This window comes from Carassius carassius, chromosome 38 (genome assembly GCF_963082965.1).
Source record: "Carassius carassius chromosome 38, fCarCar2.1, whole genome shotgun sequence".
Lineage (NCBI taxonomy): Eukaryota > Metazoa > Chordata > Actinopteri > Cypriniformes > Cyprinidae > Carassius > Carassius carassius.
The window spans coordinates 14,681,371-14,703,423 of NC_081792.1; the positions used below are offsets into that span (position 1 = coordinate 14,681,371).

The 22,053-nt window shown below is 36.2% G+C and overlaps 1 protein-coding gene across 3 annotated transcripts; it reads left to right on the plus strand.

Annotated features, from left to right (window-relative positions):
• Positions 1–77: 77 nt before the first annotated feature.
• Positions 78–20,935, plus strand: LOC132119399 (calcium-activated potassium channel subunit beta-2-like). 3 transcript variants are annotated; one of them, XM_059529307.1, is made up of 6 exons: positions 78–283; positions 10,225–10,341; positions 11,853–12,026; positions 17,587–17,782; positions 20,445–20,725; positions 20,794–20,935. In XM_059529307.1, exons 2-6 carry the CDS (start codon positions 10,289–10,291, stop codon positions 20,876–20,878), a joined length of 789 nt encoding a protein of 262 aa, XP_059385290.1. In that variant the 5' UTR covers positions 78–283; positions 10,225–10,288; the 3' UTR covers positions 20,879–20,935. The 3 variants fall into 3 exon arrangements, with proteins under 3 accessions (XP_059385290.1, XP_059385292.1, XP_059385291.1); XM_059529308.1 differs by having other exon boundaries at positions 79–283; positions 11,856–12,026; XM_059529309.1 differs by lacking the exon at positions 20,794–20,935 and having other exon boundaries at positions 11,856–12,026; positions 20,445–20,729.
• Positions 20,936–22,053: the final 1,118 nt, after the last annotated feature.

Below are 22,053 nucleotides of genomic sequence, written 5' to 3' on the forward strand. Positions count from 1 at the left end.
TAAAGACTGTGTCAATGTGTGTATGTTCACTTTTGAGCATGAGAGAGCTAGTGAGTCTATTATGCCTGTCACTCTTGTTGCACCAGCAGCTATCTGAAACATTTTGAGCACACGGGCTTACACTCAGAGTTAGCACGTCTCTCTCACTAATAGTGCTCCTCACAGACAGGCTTAACCTACAGAATATCTGCATAAAATTTGAAACTGCCACTAACAGACACAGTCACCTGCTGGGATTGGGATTATCAGCCATGTTATCCTTAAAGAGCAAAGACATCTGAAGGTAGGCTCGATTTATGTCTGTCAAGTGCAAGGAGTTTGATTTGATTCATGATACCCATGCTTTATCTTGGATAAGTTGTTGGTTACATTTTTTACTTTCCTTAAACATCTATAAAATGGTTTTGCTTTAGTGGGTGACAGTTTGTGTGAGGGGTTGTGGTGGTGGGGGGGGGGGGGGGTGTGAGTAAACATCCACAGAGATGTAACTTCTAGCCTTGAGACACTGAGGCGTTATCCTTCATTTAATGTTTAAATTGCATCCTGTTTATTTAAAATGTATTGGGGGTGTGGGTATAATGCTGTTTCATACATTCATAGTTGTTTACACAGTTAAAGAGTTGGATTCTTATGCTAAGCATGGACAAAGTTTCAAAAAACAGTTTGGACGTGTGACAGAGAATTTCTGTGCCAAAAATCTTACTTCAAGGTTCGTACAAGTTTCTGGGAGTTTTTTTCCGATCGAGGCTCTTGATGATGTAGACGAGGGTGGAACTCCTTATATGGGTATTTCTTCCGGAAAAAACCACCCGCGCACATATTGTCCGGAGTGAGAGCAAGATCCGCCCATCAACAAGCTTCATCCGGCAGCAACCAATCAAAGAATTGTGTTTTTGGTTGTAAGGGAACGATAATTTTGTTCAACTTCCTAAAGAACCCAGCATTATGTAAACAGTGAATACAGTTCATTTTTCCAGGGCAGCAACGGAGTTTTACAAGTATGCTTGTTGACGGATCATTTATAAACAAGACCCAGCTCTATGCTGGATTTGCACATCATTTGATACTGAAAGATAGAGCAGTCCCAGCTATAAAAGATCCTGGTCATGATTCAGAACTGCAAACGGTAAGTGAAACGTCAACAAATGTCTGTTTTGTTGGTATTCTGCGTTCAAGTGCTCATCACCCTTTAGCTCCGCCCAAGGCGCGCCTCCAGGAGCTCGGCTTTGTCCGGAGAGACTCGTAAAGCTGTATCTTTCTTTTATAAATATGATAAAACTAAATACTTTTTGGAGATATGAAGGGTGCATTACTACTCAATAGGTACTCAAGATTAACCTGAGATTGGGTGAAACTATGTGTGTTATGCCCCCTTTAAGGCTTTGAAAACAGCTGGGATTGCTTGAATACTACAGCAGACCCTTCAAGCAACCCAGGTCTGTGTTTTGGTTGCGTTTTCCTCTTGATTTATTAAAATTACCATCAAGGAATCCAAAGACAGTAGTTTATCACATAAAACATATGCTTCTTTGCTGTTACACTGGTGTATTTTTGTGCGTGAATTCCTGTTCTGACCTCTTGACCTGTATTTGGTGAAGGCCCACCAGCTGACCTTCAGCAAGAGCCCTGTTTTAGCCAGCAGGCAGCAAATCCATGTGCACTTTGCTCACATGGGAGAGAAGAGGGCTCACCCAGGGGTGTCACGACTCCATCATGCTTTCTAACGGGCTGTGAATCTATGTAACTATAAAGACAACAGATGCACCACAGGTGTAGATTTGAGTTTTTAAGATGAGTTGACACATGACCCTGGCAAAGTTAAGAGACTACTGAATGATACCACAATAGCGATTATAGATGTAAATAAATGATAGATAGATAGATAGATAGATAGATAGATAGATAGATAGATAGATAGATAGATAGATAGATAGATAGATAGATCGATCTAAAGAACAATTAATATGTTAAAAAAGTGTGAAAAATGAATAAAACAATGTAAAAAAATATGATTAAAATATAACTTAAAATATAAAGATATACATTTAAATTCATCATGATGATGATGATTATTATTATTATATTTGTTTATTATGATTATTAACTGTCTGCACTTGGGAAAATGAAAATGTTGGCAATGCAACTAAAAATCTGAACTGAAAACATACAGAAACACAGACCAGACAGACAGAACATTAGATAGACAGGGATGCAAAAAGATAAGGGTAAAAAAAAAAGAAAAAGGTGAGTACACTGCATGAATAGAGAACTTGCCTCAACTAGGGGGGTCCAGGGGATACTCCACACAGAATTCTTTTTTTAAAGATATTTACTTCACATGCAGGGCTGAACTGGGACAACAACAAAAAAATAACCCTAGTGTCAGGGTTTGCACTGACACTTTGTCTTGTGTTTTTCTTTCTTGTGTCTATGTTATTTCAGCACATGGCCTTGTTTTCCTTGTCCATGTGCTTCCTTAGCCCCTCCTCCTTGTTTCCTCTTTACCACACCCTCTTGTTAGCCTAGTTGGTCTAATTGTGCTCACCTGTCCCTCATTTATTTTCCTCCCTATTTCTAGTGCACCTTACCCTTTTGTGTTTGCTGGTCTGTGGTCATTATCACCCCCTCTGTCTCTGTGGCTAAATATATGTTCATGTCTGGTTGGTCTTTTGCCCGTGTCTCCCTGTCTGGTTGGTCTTGTGCCCTTGTCTAGTCCTTGTAATTCCATGTTCTTGTCTTGCTCCTTGTTTTAGTAATTTGTTTGTTATTGCCTTTTGCTTTTATTCATAATATTTATTTAGTTTTTCTAGTCTTGATTCTTGGTTTTGTTTGATTATTTGGAGTTGGTTAAATTGGTAATTTCTTATTTTGCTACTTAACCTTTTATTGGCTTATATTTTCCTTGTCTCGAGTTTAATTTGTGTTTTTGTGGAGCTTTGTCCTGTCTTGTGTTCGAGTTCCTGACCTGTCCCCATGTGTCCTGCCCCGGTTCTACCTGCCTGGCATTTGGTTTGTCTCAGTCTGTGGTCAACAAGTTCCTGAGCTCTGCTCTATGGTGTGGTCTTCTCTATCAACCTGGTCTTGCTGCCCCCTCTGCCAAAGTTGCCAAAGTATTCTGCCAGTTGTTTCCTGAAGCCTTCCCTGTGGCCTTCCCTAGCTGTTCCTGTTGTGGTATCTTTTGTGCACTTCACTACCTCTAGTATCAGTCTGTCTTGTCAATAAAACCTTATCTCACTGCAATTGGGTCCTCCTTCCTAGATCCCTGACACCTGGCATTTGTTTCAAGTGGCCCACCACTACGATCAGAATCAGTCAAGTTGGACCATACCCATATATTTACGTTGTCTTTGAAAATATACACACAATAACACCGTGTATACCTTTTGGTATCTGTTTAAGTGGATTGGTGTATTCACTCAGTCTGGATTTTCTCTTAAACGTCAAAGTTATGATGCTTTGAAAAAAACCATTGTTTACAAAAACTAGGCATGCACGATTATTATTTGTCATGACAAATGACATTGTTTGACCATGAAACATGGGACTTTCAACAACACAGACTCAGCTGATATTGTTTTGCTTGTAGCTGGCACTGTTATTAAGTTTAAGCCATGTAATTTTCCAGTGCATTTGCGAGCTCAAACAGAGACCCATTGATCAATGGAATGCTATAGTTATTTTGACCATGGGCTAAAATTTTGGAACATAAAATGCTAAGTGTGTACTAAAACAAACAGTGTGAATGCAAAAACAAATATATTAGGTACATAACATGATACAATCTCAATGTTAACTCAATCTAATGTTAACCTAGAAAAATGTGCGCTATTCAAGTGTCTGAACAGTTGCTCGTTCACAGCATGACAGATGGAGGCGCCGGTGCAGTAACTTGCTCTTAAAATACTACATAATTTTGGTCATACAGATTAGAGTAATACATCTTTCGAATCTGTAAAGCCTCTACATTTATTTGTGTCCACTCACTATAACAACAAAACATTGCGCTTTTGTAAAATAATGAAAGGAAACAAGATGTGCTTTCTACCTTTTCGGAGAGAAAAGAATCACGCTTTCTTGATAGCTCCATCCCCAAATTTAAGAAACATGCTATTCATCACAGGCACCTCCCCTATTACTGCTGGGCACACCCCTTACTGGTGGTTGGCTACAAGTGTGTTTTGGTGCTCGATTCGATCCACTTTCAACAGCGTTTCTCAGAAATAGCTTACTGCATCTTTAAGCCAAAATCACAGAAAACACTAGTTTATCAATAGATTATTAAAATGTTTATGCAGTTTAATCTTACGGTTTTCCCCTGACATGTTCGTCATCATTACTCCTGGCAAGCTTTATGTGTGCACTACAGCACTTATTAGGCTATGTAGGCAATTAAAGGCTCATTAGAATGATTTAAATGGTTTATTAATAAACGTGTGATTAGTCGACTATTGCTTAAAATTAACAACTACTAGTCGACCAGAAAAATCTTTAGTCGAGGGCAGCCATAAAATATAGTTATCACCAAAGCTCATTCTTGCCTTCAAAGTCATTGTCTGATAATGCAACGAGTCAACAAGTCAGTATCCTAAGCTTTCAGACGCAGCCAGCATGGGTTCTGACACATATCAAATCAGATAATTAAATATATAAAACCTGTTAAATTAAAAGTTAACTCATTGTTTTTTTCTTTCCATATTAGCCTATTTTTTGAATAAATGGGGGAAAAGGCTGTTAAAAATGCACAAACATGCAAATCAAAAAAATAAAACTTTTAATAATAATGGATCAAATCAGCATATTAGAATGATTTCTGAAGAACACTGTGATGACACTGAAGACAAATTAGCTGCGCCATCTTAAAAATAAAATATTTTTTTCAAATTTATGATTATTATTTATAGCATTTCACAATATTAGTGGGTTTACTGTATTTTTAACCAAATAAATGCAGCCTTGATGAGCATATACTTTTTTTTCAAAACATAAAATATCATCAAGCTTAACTTTTGAACAGTACTCTAGCATGTTTTATGTGCATATGCAAATAAATACACACACACACATACAAATGTTTTGCCATCAACACATTACTCTTCTACCACAATATTGTCCTGAACTGTGTTTATTTTGCGGCATTTCTATAACAAATACAGTATATGCAAGTATATATAAATTTATTCTGATTAAACAGATTACTTAAACAGCATATCAATCTATTTTGTTTTGTTTTTTCGTCCTAGAAAAAATGTTTGCTTGTATGTATTTTACAACAACTACATCTGAGTGCAAGTGCAAAACAGTTGTATTATCAGTTCCTGTTTTTTCAAATATAGCAGCATGACTTGTTCCTTGTGCGGGTATCGTTGGCCCTGCTCTGTGATTTATTCCTGTTGTTTAGGTGTCATTACCCTGTGGCTGCGGCTGTGTCACTGAGCCTGTGAGTGTGATCAACAGTCTGCTGACTGGATCTCTGACCAGTGGCAGAGCTGGAGGAAAACAGCAAGTTTTATATTTACCAATTGATGGCTGCTGTCGAGAGCACTCCGCTTTCTCACTCGAAACAGTATTGACAAACAGACAGGCTACGCTCTCACTAAGAGAGGCACGTCAGTCTTTCACGACCAGTCAGTGTGCTTTATTAAATAATCTGCTGGTGTGTGCTCCTGGCCTCATGTTATGACTGATGCTGAACGTGACGCTTGTCATACCTGCCGGAGAAGCCTTTGTGATTTTTCTAAATGCAGTGCAACAGACAAACAGCTTGAAATACAGTCCAATGTATTGGACTGACCAAATACAGTTATAGTCTTGATGTGGAAAAAAGAAATTAGCTTTGCTGCCCACTCTCTCAATGCTGAGCAAATATTTGCATTCTGACCTGAAACGGATGTCTTTGGTGGCAAGTAGAGTGTGGTATAATCAATTATAAAAAGTTGTTAGCTAAGTAAGCAGATCAGAATAAAACACAATGTAGAACAAGAGGAAATATAGGTCATAAAGCTCCACCATTGACTCATCTATCAACACACTGAAGGTGTGAGAGAAGAAGTGAGATTGCTGTGCATGTGAGAACAAGAAAGACATTTATTGACCTGACAGACTCATAGGAAGGAGCTTTGGTTTGAGCATGTTTGATTGTGCCCCAGTTGATATATATACCATTTTGAAGTTTGGGGTCTGTAATATTTTTTTTTTAATGTTTTTGAAAGAAGTGTCTTATGTGCTATTTTTACTATTTTAATTACAAAATACATTAAAAAAAACAGTAATAATATGAAATATTTTTTTTACAATTTAATATAACTGTTTTCTATTTGAAAAAACATTACAATGTAATTTACTCCTGTGAGGCAAATCTGAATTTTCAGTTGCCATTATTACAGTCTTCAGTCACACATGATCCTTTTGTTGCTCAAGAAAATATTTTTAAGGACCTCTTTAAGTAATGGCACATTCAAATAATGACACTCATCACCGTGTTCAACTAAATCCTGTTCTTCTTGAATCAGGATCCTAAAATAGCATCCAGCTGGTGTCACACTTGAAATACCACGTTCCTAAAGTGAGTAAGGCAGTTACTTGGATGTGTTTACTGCGGTAATAAATGATATCATCTAGACACCATCTTTTCGACACGCAGCTCTGCAAATGACCCATTTGCCCTGTTGTGACAAACAATAACAATGATGCCAATCGAAGACATTCTATTTTGTTCCTTCAACCTCAGCCACACTTTCAACACATATTTACAACCCAACAGATAGTTCAGCAGCACTTGCTCGTCAAACACACCCACCAGCACAGGATTCCAGACCCCCCTTCTTCTTCCCACTCATACTTTTAAAGCTAATCGTGGCGGTGATGGCTGTAAATCACGCATTGTACAATGTGAAGCATGTCTCTGTCTTGCTGTGGTGATTTCGGACTCCAGCTGCCGTGGAGCCTTTAAAGAGACACTGACCTTCCAACACCAAAGTCTTCAGGTTACACACCCTGTTCACACTTAGGACCCTTAGACCGGCACCATCTGCTTCGTGAGAGACGTTTCTCAACACAGGAATATCTTCAGTTGCTCAGACTTCAAAGTTAAACACTAATGCACCTGATACTAAAGAGTGCATTGAACTGACACAACATTTGGCTTCCTATCATTCATTAAAAAAAAAAAATAACAATCAGTATTATAACTATATAACACTGCCCTATATATATATAATTTTTATTTATTTTATCTTTGTTTCAGTTATTTACATCAGTTAATCTAAATAAAAATAAGTAATGATGCCATGGCAAATAGGCAGAGAAAGGCACTTTACAAATAAACCCAATTTACCCCTGAACTTTTTGATTGACCCCATATAAAACTTCTTTATATCCCTGGTAGTTCTTAATGTAAATGGTCAGGGAATTTCCTCAGCAGCCATTTATATGCAGTAAATAATTAATTCAGCTTTATAAATAGACTTCTATGCACTACTTTCTCTACAGTTTGTCTGCACACATTTGCATTTGCTGTGCAAAATAAACCATATTTATATTCCATATGCATGTGTTTAGATAATGCTGAAAGATTCCAAAATAGAAATATCATTAGAGTAATAGACCTGAAAATGCTCCATTAAAATTTAATTGTGTTTGCTTGATGAGAGCAGTAAATTAGCAGAAAAAGAAACAGTTGTCAAGATCTGAAACAATAACTGAATAGAGTTGTTAGCATGAAAAGCGATCTGTTCAACCCTGTAAATAGCCTGTGATTAACCAGCACTGAGTTTTTACCCTCTTTGGGTGACAATCCTTCTACCTAATTAAGTTTGTAATCATCAACACAGATAAGAATGACTGATTTGCTTTAAATTGTATTTGATCCCTACCGTGATGCACTATGAAAACACTTGACATCCAAAGGTTATTATCGCAAAAATACACTCCTAAAAGGGTAATCAGGAACTTGACAAAGTTCATTTACAATCTGCCTAGTAACAAGAATTGCAATAATATTGCAGTAATATTAATAATGAAGTCCTCCAATGTAACTTTTTCAACAATCACAAACTAAAATGCAAGACAGCTCTAGTTGTGTTTGTATGAAACGAGAGTGACACATTATTATTCTTTCCGAATGTAAGATTTAGCAATTGATTGCATATCTAAGGTTATCTACATGGGCTCGGTGATTGACCCATTGTTTCAGTCAGCTCTGAACATTTCATTTAGCTAGTCTTTAACCTTATCAGTGATGTTGTCCTTTGGAGTTTATCTCTGTTTTTGTCATTAAAGCCACAATTTGATGCCACATTAATTGTGTACTAAACTAAATGCTAAAATGCAAGACATGATAATGATAATAATTAATGCAAACAAAAATTTGCTGAGATGAAAACAGTAATAAATCATGATGTTTAATTATTTTGCTACCTGAGTGTTGATGAAGACACAAATAAATACAACTAAAACATAATGAAACAGTTTGTGCATGTTTTCCCCGCCACGTGATCCATGTTTATTTTATTCCCTTAATCAGCCCTTCCCATTCCTGTCCTTGTGATCATTTGATCCAGGTATTCCCCATTTAGTCCCATTAGTTATTGTGTATTTAAAGTGTTTCTTCTTAGTTCCTCGTGCTGTCTTAAACGCCTGCTCCTCGTGCTGCGTGTGTGTCTCCTGACTCCCCTGTGCTTTCTCCGTGCTCCCTCGTTCCTCCACAGAGGCATAATAGTGACACTATAAAAACATTAATATTAATATTAACCCCACATGCAATGCCATTTGCAACATTTCACGTTTTTGGAAGTATCTTTTTACTGAAAAAAAAGACTAAACTAAACTACTGTTGCACTACTGGAGACAAAAAAAAAACACCTTGGCTGTTCCCCAATACTGTTTAAGCCAGCCTCTGTTTCATGATTTTTTCCCACCAAGCTAATGTGGAGCATCAACAATGACTCAAAAATCACTGAAGTGACAATATGGGTTTAGTAAATCCCATTATGCACAGCCACATTTGATGAACATTCCAGCTGTTTTGGGTGAAAACCAGATGTCTGTGGTTTTTAGCCACAGACATCTGGCTTCTGCAAGGCATTATCTACCCAGCTAAGGTGACCAGAAAACACTGGATGTGGTTCTCCGTTTCATTTTGCCCTGGCAGTTTTGGCAGGTGTTTATAGGGGGCAGTGGGGACAATGGGTTTCCTTGGGTCAGTGCGTCCTGTCTGCCTTTGCCTCATATCTAGTTCATCGCCCTGTAAACTACCCCACTCAGCATAGGCAAGAGATTCAGCACACACAAACAAATGATATGTGGCATATTCCCATCATAGACATTTACAGCTCTCAACTGCAGGGCAGAGATTTGCTCACTGATGCATTTCATTCTAGATAAAATGTTGCTGTGGAACTTTTTTGGGTCAGTCAAGCTGGGCACAAAATTTGTATGATATTGAAATACATTAAATTTAAGTTTAGGCCAAGACATTTTTTGAGTGTAAATGCAGAATTAAATTTCGTTTTTTAATTAACAAGCTTAGCTTGTATCAGACATTTAAGCACATGGTAGATTCTGTGAAAAGAACATGTTGAGTGATAAGCCTGGAATGGATAGCATCTGAGGGCAGGAGTGTGCAGTCAGTCATTCGTAAACATATGGCCCAAAACACCTGTGTCTCCTCTCCATCAACATCAATCAGCAATAGGGTGCAAGGGAGGAGGCTTTGAACGGCAGTCCCTCTCTCTTTCCTCTCTTACTTACTCTCTCCGCTGGGGCTGGAGAAAAGGATCAATCCTGTGAATGGTCCTCCTCTCCTTGCTCACTTTTCTCATTATTCTTTTCACCCTGCCACTTGCCAGCCCATGAATAGTCAATAACAAACCAACAGGCAGGAAATTAAGGAGCAGATGCTTATTTCAGTGCCTGGTGTGAGTCATATTTATGGAGAACTGGTTCAAACCGCGTGAGACGGACTTCGTTCACTGCTGAAGATTATAGAAAATACTTTTCTTTTTTTGAAGATTGGTGGATTCTCTTTTTGAACTTTACTATGTTTACCCACCCCAATGGAGTCATTTGTTTAGTACTATGGTTGTAAAATTTCACCCTCTCCAAAGGCTGTTCATTTTAGGTTATATTATAAAAAAGGAGCATTTCTCTTTTCATATTGGGAACAGTTAATAGGCCAGCCTGTGTGGAGAGAAGCACATGGTTGACTAAGTGTGCTTTTACTGTCAGGTCGTCCCAGCAGTCTTTTGTGAATGCCTCAGAGAGAGCCGCACATACTGGAATAGCTGGGAGAATGTTTCTGTTGGCCGGAAGCAAAGGAGCTCAAGGATCAGGAAGTGAGAGAAGGTAAAGTACAATGACTTTAACTAACTAACTAACTAAAACACCTGTTACAGCACTATGCTAAACCTAATTTTTTTAAGGTCTCTGTAAGGAGGCTGCATGCTTGATTTCATGTTTATTTTAAATCCAGATTTATAAAATATGGTCATAAAATAATTGTAAAAATAGTTATGAATTAAAAAATCTAATTAAATAAAAAAATATATATATAATTATATAAACAAAAATTAAAAATACATATAAAAAGTGCAGATATGAAATTCTTTCATGTTACAGCCCATAACCGATAAATGGCAAAAATAAAACTTCTATGCTAATTTGTCTAAATAAATAAAAAATAACACAAAACAAAAATTGTATCAATTGTTTAAAATGCTAAAAGTGAATCATTATAATGAACAGAAAAAAGGATATTTACTTTAATAATGTTATTAAATTAGTAGTATTTAAAAATAAAAGAGAACAATGAGTGACTTAAAAGTAAATTAAAAATTTTAAATATAGGAAATGGACATGCACAAATAAATATCCAACAGTGACTGATACATTTACAACAGCAACAACAATAATAATCTAAAAAAGTATATCAACCAACACTTGCATCCCTAGAAAATATGCAACTTCTGAATAAAAATTACTCTCATCATTCTAGAACGGATCCATCACAAATTGGTTAATGCATGGAAATCTGTTCACTATTACTAGCAGTTTTAATTAAGTATACATACAGAGTTCTGGCATGAAACTCTAGATGGCGCAGTCCGATGGGTCTAACTCTATCCAACCTAATGACATCATTATTACATGGCACAGCTAATAGGTTCTCTCCTGTATCGGTAGCCAATTAGCTCAATGCTCAGCATTCAAATATATGACTAGGGCTTACCGTAGCAGTTTGCTTCAGAAACCCTCCACCTTTCCTAATTCGCCTGTATAAATCTGCTACGAGGTGATTCATGTATGCTATATGGGGGTTATTTCATGTATGTTATATTTGCAGCAGCAACATTTCTTACATGCTCACAGCAGCATATTGTGGATGTATTGGCAGTTGCAAGTCTTGCTATCAGCATAGCAGATCTATTCCGCCAAGACCAAAAACATTAACTTTTCCATAAACATTACCATGCCAATCCCACCGAGAGTTGTCATAACAGAACTGCCGTTTTACATTAATTTAGCAGTATGAGGGAATGTAATTTTAATGATCAAACTAATTTTAGATTCTGACGTAAACTAATCACAGGAAGTGGGTTGTTAATTTGTAATGCTTCTGACCACTGTACTCACAGTAACTATGCAATTTGACAGTAGCAGGAATATCTGCGTGTCATTTGGGCTTCTGAACTAAACCTAATTCAACCTGGGCATCAAACATTTTTATCTGATAAGGAACATTGAAATGTTTCTTGAAGCAATATCTTGTTTTATTGAGTTTGGCACATACCATGCCTTCATTAATGTACATCTTTTTCTTTCTCTTTGCGTGTCTTGTGATTTTTATATCACTCAAGCAGGACCATTTATCAGAAGATTCGTGAGTATGATGTTTTGGAAAAGAGGATGACAATCACAGCGCTAAAGGCTGGAGAGGACAGAGCCATTCTCTTGGGCCTCAGCATGATTCTTTTCTCTGCCCTGATGTACTTTGTGCTAGGCATCACAATGGTGCGCTCTTACTCAGACAGGTAAAGAAACCTTCTCAAGAACAGAAAGTCACAAAACTACACTGAAACCACAGAATGAAAGGGGCATTCAGTAATTTCTCCCCATTCAAAACTTTGAAATTAATAGTAATTATGAAAAATACATTTAAAATTTCTACACTGGTGACCAAACATTGGAATTTTGACTTTGACTAAGTACTATTAAAAATCTCTAAATTAAAATATATGTGAGATAATGTATATGCTAATATATTCCCTAAATCACTTGTTTCTTGTAATGTTTTCTATTCCATTCTAGAGGTTGACCGATTGATCGTCCGGCCGATTAACCGGGCCGATTTTTGCCATTTTTGCATTTAATCATCATCGGCTGATAGCGCCAATTTATAGGCAGGAGCATCTGCAAGCAACTAAGCTTTGTTGTGGAACAAGTGATGCTGCCTCTTGCAGCAAACAGATTGTCATTCTACATGCATAACCCTGGGGGCTTTCACACTGGCAGTCTAGTTTGAAACAGGGCACGGTTCGCATGAAAAATCACTAATATGAAAGCTGTCAGGCGAGCCCGGTAGCATGCCGTGGTATCGAACCCGAGACTACCTGAAGGAGGTGGTCTGAATTCGGATGCACTCAAACACTTACAGTTAACTCATATGTACACTTATACACCTATACACTTTATTAATATTATACAAGTGCACTGATTGGCAGAGGTGGAAAGTAACGAATTACATTTACTCGCGTTACTGTAATTGAGTAGCTTTTTTGTGTACTAATACTTTTTAAAGTAATTTTTTAAATGTGTAATTTTACTTTTACTTAAGTATATTTTGTTTGAAGTATTGTACTTCGCTACATTTTAAAACACATTAATTACTGAGTAAAAAAAATAAAAATAAAAAAAATAAATCGCTCCCTGGAAACTACGTCAGTAAATAATGGGCAGGAGGGCAAACTGGCGCTAAAGTCACAAGAAAGATGCAGACGGACAAAACAGGCGTTAGTGGTGCAGACACCACTGAAAACGAAACCCCGTCATATTCTGAAGTTTAACTCGAAGGAAATGAAGTGAACCCTTGGCAATATGTATGCTATATTATGCAGTGTAAGCTGTACTTGCCTAGGAAGACCAAACTAGCAGCTTATAAAATCTCGACAAGACATCAACCCTTCGCAAGAATGTAGAGGTAAGCTAAATAATTCGTTGCATTGGTGGTTAAAATGAAGCTTTGACATTTTAGCAAGAGGTTTTGCACAAATTAGCTAAAAAGACCGTGGTGAGGAGTGTGCTATTTTTGTTTTAATGATGTGCGTGCGCATTTATAGTGCGTTCTTTCACTGTGTGATTCAGTCTCCTAAAATCCATTTAGAATGATCACAAAATTAAAGATAAAGGGGCAGAAAATTCACATAGTTATATAATTTCATATATTAAATCAAAATCACACAAAGAATACCATCTTTTCCTCCAAAAATCATCATGAATATATACATACATATATATATATATAACAGTTCAGTAAACAAGTTAATTAAGAGACTTGCGTTTTAGACACCATATTGCCTTTTTTAGCTCTATTTCTACAACAGAAAATAATTCCAAACACAGCCACCAAAGCACAGTTTTGCGTCTCTGAGCAACGTGACAGTGTTTCGTTCCTGAATGAATCAACCGTTTAAATGATTTGGTTCAATCGCAATGACTCACTTATTAACAGTGACTTGCTGACACATACTGGTCATTTTAATTTCACATTTAAAGTATCTTTTGATTTTTTTTAAATAATTTCTTATCATTTCAAATGAGTATTCAACATTTTATGTCTTGTATATCAAAACATTATTCATGCATTTGTAACTGCAGGTTAAATGCATTCTTGTCCTGCACTAAACAGTGTAATACATCTAAATGCCACTTCCAATGAATCTTCTGCATTTCCTCTGCATTAAAAGATGAGTTTGTTGATAATGATTTGCCTGGTAACAGCCCAAATGTTTTATTATTCTAAATAACTGATTCCTTTAATTAAAAACAACTAGTTTGAGATTAATAGACCTATCCCAGGGGTGTCAAACTCAGTTCCTGGAGGGCCATAGCCCTGCAGAGTTTAGTTCTAACCCTGCTCCAGCACACATATCATGTAGTTTTCAAATAAACCTAAATGATTAGATTAGCTGGATCAGGTGTGTTTAATTAGGGTTATATCTAAACTGTGCAGGACTGTGGCCCTCCAGGAACTGAGTTTGACACCCTTGGCCTGTCCCATTTTGACTTCCTCCCACTGTTAAAATGTAACTAAGTAATTTTTACTCTGAGTAAATTTTAAATGAGCTACTTTTTACTTTTACTTGAGTAGATTTTTAGACTGGTACTTTTACTTGTACTTAAGTAAAATTTCATTAATGTAATGGTACTTTTACTTGAGTAGAATATTTTTGTACTCTTTCCACCTCTGCTGATTGGAGAGGCTTGTGTTGTTCAATAAATGTTTAATATAAGTGATTTTCTGTATCACTTATTAATTAAAAGTTAGATTTTATGAGATGAAGAGGAGGAGGGGAATCAGCAAAAATAAATAAATAAATAAAAAAATAAAATCAGCATCATATATCGGCAATTGACTGCCCTGATTTTTAAATATCGGCATCAGACCTGAAAAATACCATATCGGTTGAACTCTATTCCATTCTAATTAGTTATTCTATTCTTCTCCTAAATGCTTGTGTTTCTCATATTTTTTCTACATATTATATTCAATTTAGTCCAGTTTTATCCTATTTAATTTGTGTTCTGTTCTGTTTTGCTTATGACAAACATCTAATCAAAAGCATTCACAATGTCTTTATTTTATATTTATATTTTCTACTATATTCTGTATTGTTATGCTGTATGCTTTTCAATTCTGCTCATTAATATTTGTCATCACATATGTTTGTCATTTCTGCTATAGACACTTTTCACATTTCACAAATTTGAAACACAGAAGTAAACTAAAGCAGAATAAACTTCTATAGAGCAAATACTATTTTGCATTATAATTTGCTCGAACAGCAACATAAAAAAGGAAAATCCACTTTTGCTTTTTTTTGCGAAAAATTTAGATAGATACACTATGGCAGTCAGACAAGAAAAATATATCAAAATAACAGTCGATCCCAGCAGTAAACACTCACACCAGCTTACTAGCTGTTTTTTTTTTTAAGGTGCCATAGAATGCAAAAATCACTAGGTGTTTGAACAGAGTGTGTGAAAATAGCCAGCCTATATGGTACCAATCCACTCACTCATTAACATCATAAACAGTCTCTCCACATGAGCAGTTCCAGACCATGACAACATACTCGGGGAATGTCCCACCATTTGTGATATTAGCATATACAGTACACAGCCCTGAGTGAGAAGCTGAGGTCCACCATTATTGTTTTCTTGCTGTAGATACAATGTCAGTGCCAAAGAGCCACTAAAAGTGTGTTAGGATGCACCACCGAACATAGGAGTCTCCATAGACCGCTGAGGACACAATGGTTACATTTCATTTTCAAAGGAAATGTCCTTTAAAAAATTAAAAACAAAAATGGAAAAGTCCTATATGTTTGTGTTAATCATTTTATGCCGGACTGCCTCACAAATGAGGGTCAGTTCAGCGCTGGAGTTGTGAAAGAAGGATCAGTACCAACGCTTTGTGTGCAAACGTCCAAACTCCAGACAAAGTTAACAATGCGCATCATATTTTGTTTTCCAAAAGCACTTCTTGGCTCTCTGTAAGGCTAATATTGCTAAAGCTAGCATTGTCTCTGCCTGTTAACACTAATGCTGCCTTCATCTGCTACCAGAATGACCATGAATGGGAATGTTGTAGTTAAAAATTGTGTTTGGAAGCTATTGTGAGGTCAATAACATGGTCACCACCAGTTAAACAGTAACACCAGTATGCCAGCGAGCATGAGCTTTTGAAGCTCTACACTCTTCTGGGAAGGGAGGTGGGAGCACCAGCTCATTTTCATTTAAAGGGGACATACACATAAACAGCTCATTTTGGCTCGTGCCGTAAAAGTGTCAATTTCAACAAGCTATAAAAAAATTATTTAATTATAAAGATAAAACTGCATATAGACACTCTTGGGACATCAGAGAACAATTTAAAATATTATATCAATGCATCCTGTGGCACCTTTAATTCAGCCTCATTTAACACACAGTACAGAGTTAAATAATGCACATTAAAATAAAGTTTTTTTCCCTTTTTTTCCCTTTTTTTTAAGATAAATGTATGATTTTAATTGCTACTGAAATGCTTCTGCACATTCTGTGAAAAGAGTCAATTTTATTCTGAACAGAAATGCATTTTTCATATTCTCAGCTGCTCATGAACTGTCCATAAAATCAGTCACTGTAAAACACTAGTAATATTGTCCACAATGAACCAAACTTTTACATTTTCCATCCCTTTTTTGACTACAACACACAGATGAGCAAATGTTACAACATAGGAGCTGAACTGGGTCCTGTAGAGACAAACACCACTGACCCACTACAGACTGCATACAGATAAGAGCTGGCATACACTGAGGTCAAATGCAATTAAAGAGGCAGCTGAGCCAAAGAACACAAGGTCTGTTATTCATAGAGTAGGAGAGGAGGAGACAAGAGGCCTGGCACAAAGACAAACACTAACATGTAATCGGCTTCCACAACAAAGGGCCAAATCACCAAGATGTACCCTAGAGGAAATATCATACTTGTGTCACAATGGCTAAAAATAAAAGCAGCTTTGATTACAGAATTTGATGCAATGGGTGTCTTTAATGGCCTGTTATGTTTAGAAGTAAATTAGCAAAATGTTCAAGACTTTAATTTGCTGTGTCAATTTTTGTAGTCTTCTGTTTCTTGACATATAGTTTTTTGGTGTTTATCCATTATGTCAATTTTACTGTAATTACATTACTGTAGGATTTAACTGTTTCCTTAGGCTGGCTTCACTGAGAATATTACTGCAAGTCACCGTGAAATGTCATTTCAATCCACAAAATATAAAATTGAAGTTTACTTCTGTAAATTTGTTGTATTTTCAAGTAAAACAGCATATTAAAGAAAAAGGGACTTGATTTTATTCCTTAGCAACTGGTCTTCATATGACCAGCTAGAAGAGAGAGGTATAAATAGTGAGAGGAATTGATGATGTCAGCAGAAAAAGAAACGTTGTTTCGGAGCAAGTTATTTTCAGGACGTAAGATTATGGTTACATTGTTCCTTGAAATAATATGCATTGAAAATTTTGCCAGCTTTGATTTTATTCTTACTTTACCTCCAATATGCCCTTTAACAACATGCTTAGAAAAGCTCAGTAGCAAGCAATTTCACAGATCACACTTCCTCACAGGTTAAGTTTCACATTAAATCAGGTGTGCTCAGTCCTGTTCCTCTGGATCTACCTAACTGCAGGGCTAGTTCTCCAGCAGCTTGTTAACCCACAATCAGCAATCTTGATTCATGCTGTATGATAAATGCATATTTAGCCATTATAGGTTATTTCTTAACCTTTTTTTTTATTATTATTCTCTGCACATTGTTTCCTCTCAGCGTTTGGACAGAGGTTTCAAACTGCACAGTGCTGAACTACAGTATAGTTGCTGAGATTAACTGTAGCTACAGTTGCGGCTCAGAGTGCAGGAAGAGCTCCAGGTTTCCCTGTCTTAAGGTATATGTCAGTCTGAATTTCACCGGCAAAGTTCTGCAGCTGTCATACAATGAGGAGGCCCATGAGGCCCACCCTGAGGTACACCACACCTAACCATATGCATTTACTAAGCCGATATATCCAGACCGTTCTCATCCCAAGGCGTCATATACTGACACTCTTGACATTTCGTCAACATCCTACGCACATGGCACCCTCTAGCGTCAATATTAGAAGCAGATAAAAATGGGACAGAAGGCGCCTCCTAGCGGTCTAACCCTAACCCTAACCTTAACCCATAATCTGTGTCTCATATTGACGCTAGAGGGTGCCATATGCGTAGGATGTTGACGAAATGTCAAGAGTGTCAGTATATGACGCCTTGGGATGAGAATGCGTTAATATATCACATTACCTGTGAATAGTGATGCAGTGGCAGTTCTTCTGTGACACTATGCTGTAAAGGAAAAAAATACACGTTTGTTATTTTAGGGAATCTGATTTTAATGTAATTATTTTTACCCAGTGGAAAAAAAAAACATATATACAGAAGAGACCAAAAGTTTGGACACACCTTCTCATTCAAAAAGTTTTCTTTATTTTCATGACTATGAAAATTGTAGATTCACACTGAAGGCATCAAAACTATGAATTAATACATGTGGAATTATATATATAACAAAAAAGTGTGAAACAACTGAAAATATGTCATATTCTAGGTTCTTCAAAGTAGCCACCTTTTGCTTTGATTACTGCTTTGCACACTCTTGGCATTCTCTTGATGAGCTTCAAGAGGTAGTCACCTGAAATGGTCTTCCAACAGTCTTGAAGGAGTTCCCCGAGAGATGCTTAGCACTTGTTGGCCCTTTTGCCTTCTGTCTGCGGTCCAGCTCACCCCTAAACCATCTCGATTGGGTTCAGGTCCGGTGACTGTGGAGGCCAGGTCATCTGGCGCAGCACCCCATCACTCTCCTTCTTGGTCAAATAGCCCTTGATGCCTTCAGTGTGACTCTACAATTTTCATAGTCATGAAAATAAAGAAAACTCTTTGAATGAGAAGGTGTGTCCAAACTTTTGGTCTGTACTGTATGTCTTGAATGATCTCAATCATTATTTCTTTTAAATAAATAAATACGTAAATAAATAATTAAAATAAAAATGCCAAACTACTTAATATTTATAGTATAATAATATTTAATAACAATATTGTTTCTTTTTTTATTATAACAGACCGTTGCATCACCCTGATATGTCTTCCGAAAATATCAAAATAACTTTAAAATAGAATAAATTTTAATGAAAACAAATAAATAAGTAAAAAATATATGCTCATCATAGAAGAGGTGTATCCAAGTAACTACATGTATTTAATATTTAATATTATTTAATTTTAATTTATATGTATTTAATGTATTTTTTTAATAATATATTGGCAATAAAAAATATAAAAAATATATAAAAACATAATATATATATATTGGAAACATTACTATTTTTAATGTTTTTGAAAGAAGTTTCTTCTGCTCATCAAGCCTGCATTTATTTGATCAAAAATACAGAAAAAACAGTAATATTGTGAAATATTATTACAACTTAAAACAATAGTTTTCTATTTGAATATACTTAAAAAAAATAATTTATTCCTGTGATGCAAAGCTGAATTTTCAGCATCATTACTCCAGCCTTCAGTGTCACATGTAACATCCAGTCTATCACATGATCATTTAGAAATCATTCTAATATTCTGATTTATTATGAGTGTTGGAAACAGTTCTGCTGTCTAATATATTTGATGAATAAAAGGTTAAAAAGAACTGCATTTATTCAAAAAAAAATTCTAATAATATATATTCTAATAATATATTTTCTTTACTATATCACTTTTTATCAATTTAACACATCCTTGCTGGATAAAAGTATTGATTTTATTTAAAAAAAGAAAAAAAAAATTACTGACCCCAAATTACTGACCAGTAGTGTATATTGTTATTACAAACATAGTATCTTTTTTTTTTTTTTTTTACTTTTTATTCATCAAAGTATCCTAAAAAGTATCACATGTTCTGAAAAAATATTAAGCAGCAGAACTGTTTCCAACTTCGATAATGAATCATCATATTAGAATAATTTCTAAAGGATCATGTGATAATGATCCTAAAAATTCAGCTTTGCATCACAGAAATAAATGATAATTTAAAGTAATATTAAAATAATATATCACAATATTAATTTTTTTCATGTATTTTTGATCAAATAAATGCAGGCTTGATGAGCAGAAGAAACTTCTTTCAAAAACATTAAAAATAGTAATGTTTCCAAACTTTTGGTCTGTACTGTATATATATATATATATATATATATATATATTTTTTTTTACAATTTTATTTCCCAGACAAATTATAATTACATTGCCAAATTCATTAAGTTTCATATGTCTTTTTTTTTATCTTTATGTACAAAGATTTACTATAGAAAAGCAATAAATAAACAAATAAATAAACAAATGAAAAAAAAAGGTGATTGCGGACATTAATCCTACCTCATCTCGTTGCTTCTATGTGGACATACAAGTGACCCTTACAAATCATCTGTTAATGTAATTTTCATTATATATGTAATTATCTAAAAATCACCACTTAACAATTTGTCCCCAGGATGACACAACAGTATGTTTCTGAGCATGATAAATGACCACTATACAGTGTAGTACACAAACTGAACTGAACACTTTCTATAAAGTGCTCTTCCTTCTTCCCTGCAGTGTTTTTACATCCCAAAGTGCCGCAAGGATCATGCACTGATGCACAGCATTGTGATGAACATCTCAGAGCAACTGAAGACGCACCAACAGGTTTTGTGTTACTATGACCCCTCAGAGCAGCAGGACAGTGTCCTCCTGACACGTCTCTATGGCCGCGGGGCCATCATTAGCTCTCTCCTCTGGCCCACATGCACGCTGGTGGCGGGCACGCTCATCATTGCAATGGTGAAGCTCACTCAGTACCTATCCTTCCTGTGCAAGCAGATCAGCCGCATTAAAAGGTGAGGCTGACAGTATGCAGACGGATATCTCAGACCAGAGAGAGATCTAATCGCTGTGTTCCTTGCAGGATGGGGCTCTACCCCCTAACAGGAGCTTCTCACACCAGGGTCTGCACTCGAAAGTTTAATGGCTGCATCCAGGATAGGGTTTGAATGGAGGTGGCCACGTGCAAATTTGTCAACGGACATGTTTTCTACCCCTACGTAAATAGCTAAGCTATCTAGCTATCTATCCAAGAAGATGCCACTATGTGTAGCGATCTGTCTTGACCAGCTGACGCTTATGTAATCACAGAAATTATTAGTAGTATGACTATGCTACTTCCATCAGCGGTGACTGCTTTCATTCATGGCTCTTTGACAAACACCTGTGGATCTCTTCAAAACCAAAGGTCATATGTTGATTGTGAATATACTGTATCTCCTAAAGGGATAGTTCCCAAAAATGAAAATTTATTCACCCTCATTTCGCATGACTTAATTTATTCTATGAAAATAAATGAATGAATAAATAAAAATGTCTAACACTTTACAATAGGGTTTCATTTGTTAACATTAAAAAAGCATGAAACATGAACTGCTTTAACAATGGACAATATTTCTACAGCTTTTAATAGTTAATTTCATTTACAAGTACACTTTTTTAAATTAAAAGTTGTATCTTTTAACATTAGTTAACGCACTGTGAACAAACATAAACAAGCAATGATCAATTGTATTTTTATTAACTAATTTTAAACAAAAATATTGCTCAGTTATTTCATTTTAACCAATGTTAACAAATGAGACCTTACAATAAGTGATATTTTAAAGAAGGTAAATTGGACCCTATTGACTTCCATTGTACAGACAAGAAACACAGACATTTTTTTCAATATATGTTTGTTTGTGTTCCACTTTAAAAAAAATCAAGCAGGTTTGGAAACAGCATGAGGGTAAGTAAACAACAGAAAAGTCATCCATGTTTTTACATTTACAGACAAGAATCATTATCAAAAAAGAGCAAAAGAATACTCTGTGACGAGTGGGGCGGGGCCGAGGGCCGTGGGAACAGGAGCGAGGCCGGTGGAGTGATTGGAGATGAGCGACACCTGCTCGACCCACCGGTCTCAAGTCCCACGGAGGAGATGGAAGGATATAAAACTGGAGCGATGACAGTGAAGGACGAGAGAGGAACAGGCCTGGGTTTTAGTTGTGTTTGGTTTTTTGTGCTCGTCAGTCGTCCGTGAGGGGCTGACGCGCTGTTTTGTCTTTATTTTCTCATTAAAATGTAATTTGATTGTCCGCCAGGTTCCCGCCTCCTTTCTACTCCTGTCCAGAATGTTCTT

Coding starts and splice junctions, on each gene's coding strand:
- LOC132119399 (XM_059529307.1), top strand. CDS start 10,289: ATGTTTCTGTTGGCCGGAAGCAAAGGAGCTCAAGGATCAGGAAGTGAG. Junction 12,027..17,586: donor GTGCGCTCTTACTCAGACAG/GTAAAGAAACCT, acceptor GTTTCCTCTCAG/CGTTTGGACAGAGGTTTCAA. Junction 20,726..20,793: donor CAGATCAGCCGCATTAAAAG/GTGAGGCTGACA, acceptor TGTTCCTTGCAG/GATGGGGCTCTACCCCCTAA.